This window comes from Cavia porcellus, unplaced genomic scaffold (assembly GCF_034190915.1).
Source record: "Cavia porcellus strain 051 isolate PalLab524CR breed Dunkin Hartley unplaced genomic scaffold, mCavPor4.1 scaffold_8, whole genome shotgun sequence".
In the NCBI taxonomy this organism is placed as follows: Eukaryota; Metazoa; Chordata; class Mammalia; order Rodentia; family Caviidae; genus Cavia; species Cavia porcellus.
The window spans coordinates 47547477-47549176 of NW_026947491.1; the positions used below are offsets into that span (position 1 = coordinate 47547477).

Genomic DNA, 1700 nt, shown 5'->3' on the forward strand with positions numbered 1-1700 from the left:
TATATATGGAGAACAGCTATCACCCAGCAATCTCAAAAATAAGAAAAAGAGAAAGGTTTGCTAGAAACATAATCCATATTTGTGAAAGATTAATAATATGTGATGGAAGAAAATATCACTTCTCAAACTTTATACATTGAAATAAATTAATACTATTTTTCAGGATAATGAAAGATGTGTATTCTGGATATATTTGTATTAGAACCTATAGATATATATGAGATTTCTAAAATGCATTCATAATGAATATTGTCAGCATATAAAATATCAGAGAGTTACATTGAGAGTATTAATGATGGTTGACGGCATGAGAAACAACCAAAGATGCAGGTAATATAGTTAAAAGGCTAAAATTTGAGGAGGACACTGAATAGATGTTTATGAATGAGTTCTTATTATGACAATATAAAAATAAAGGAAGATGTTGAAAGGTAGCCAATAGAAATTTTCAATTTTTAGTGGTACACTATTATAAAAATCAAAGCTATCGTTTCAAAGTATTAAGGACACATTTTTTAATTAAGTCTTTCACTGCTTGTTTCACTTGCTTATTTCTTAGGGTGTATATAAAAGGATTCAAAACAGGTGCAACTGAAATTGTGAGTACTGCAACACCCTTGTTGAAAGACACTCTTTCCTCAGCAGAAGGTTTAATATACATAAAGATACAGCTTCCATAAGAGATGGAAACAACAATCATGTGTGAGGAACAGGTAGAAAAAGCCTTTTTCCGCTGCTGGGTAGAAGGGATCTTCAGAATTGTTCTTATGATGTTTGCATAAGATGATATTACCAGTGTCAAAGTAATCAGAAGCGTGCAAATTGCTAAAATAAAATTTGCATATTCCATGATCCTTGTGTCTGTAGAGGAGATTTTCAGAAGAGGAGAGTAGTCACAGAAAAAGTGATCAATATGTGTATCACAGTATTCCACAGTCTGACTCACGACAGCTCCAGGAATTATGCTTAACACAGCAAGGAAACAACAGGCAAACAAGAGCTCATAGCATACTCTGTGGCTCATAATGGTGGTATAATGAAGGGGCTTGCAGATGGCCACATAGCGGTCATAAGACATGACAGCTAACAAGAAAAACTCTGATATACCAAAGAAAAGGGCAAAGAATAATTGTGTCAAACACGCGTCATAGGAGATAGTTTTATCTTTAGTTACTATGCTGATGAGATATCTAGGGACACAGGCAGTTGTCAGTGAGAGTTCTAAGAAAGAAAAATTTCGAAGGAAGAAATACATGGGTGTTTTGAGGTTGTGATCCAGCAAGGTGAGAAGGATAATGATAAGATTCCCAGTGACACTCAATAAATATGTTATTAATAGAAAAAGAAAAATTACAATTTGCCAGTTTGGATCCTCTGTGAGTCCTAGAAGAATGAATGTGGTCATCATTGTATGGTTTGTCATGGTCAAATTCTTTCTAAATTCCATCTTTCCTGGGGATAAATTAAATCATCTCTGTTTTAAAGGGATTTTTTGTCATAGACTTGAAGTTGTTATGGGCAAACAAGAACCACAAATCAAATTGATATTTTTTCCCTTCTATCATTTTAGCTAGCAGTGGAAACCCCAGTCTTCAGTGCCACTTATGGTTTTTTGTTTTCTGCATACTTATTTCGCTAATGCTACTTTTGAAATTTTCTACCTTTAGAAACAATGGCTTTGTTATTTCTTGCCATTTTTA

At 33.6% G+C, this 1700-nt stretch overlaps 1 protein-coding gene across 1 annotated transcript; it reads right to left on the reverse strand.

Annotated features, from left to right (window-relative positions):
• Positions 1-484: 484 nt before the first annotated feature.
• Positions 485-1423, reverse strand: LOC100733253 (olfactory receptor 6C74-like). The gene has a single exon (XM_003475995.1). It carries the CDS (start codon positions 1421-1423, stop codon positions 485-487), a length of 939 nt encoding a protein of 312 aa, XP_003476043.1.
• Between the last annotated feature and the right edge of the window lie 277 nt (positions 1424-1700).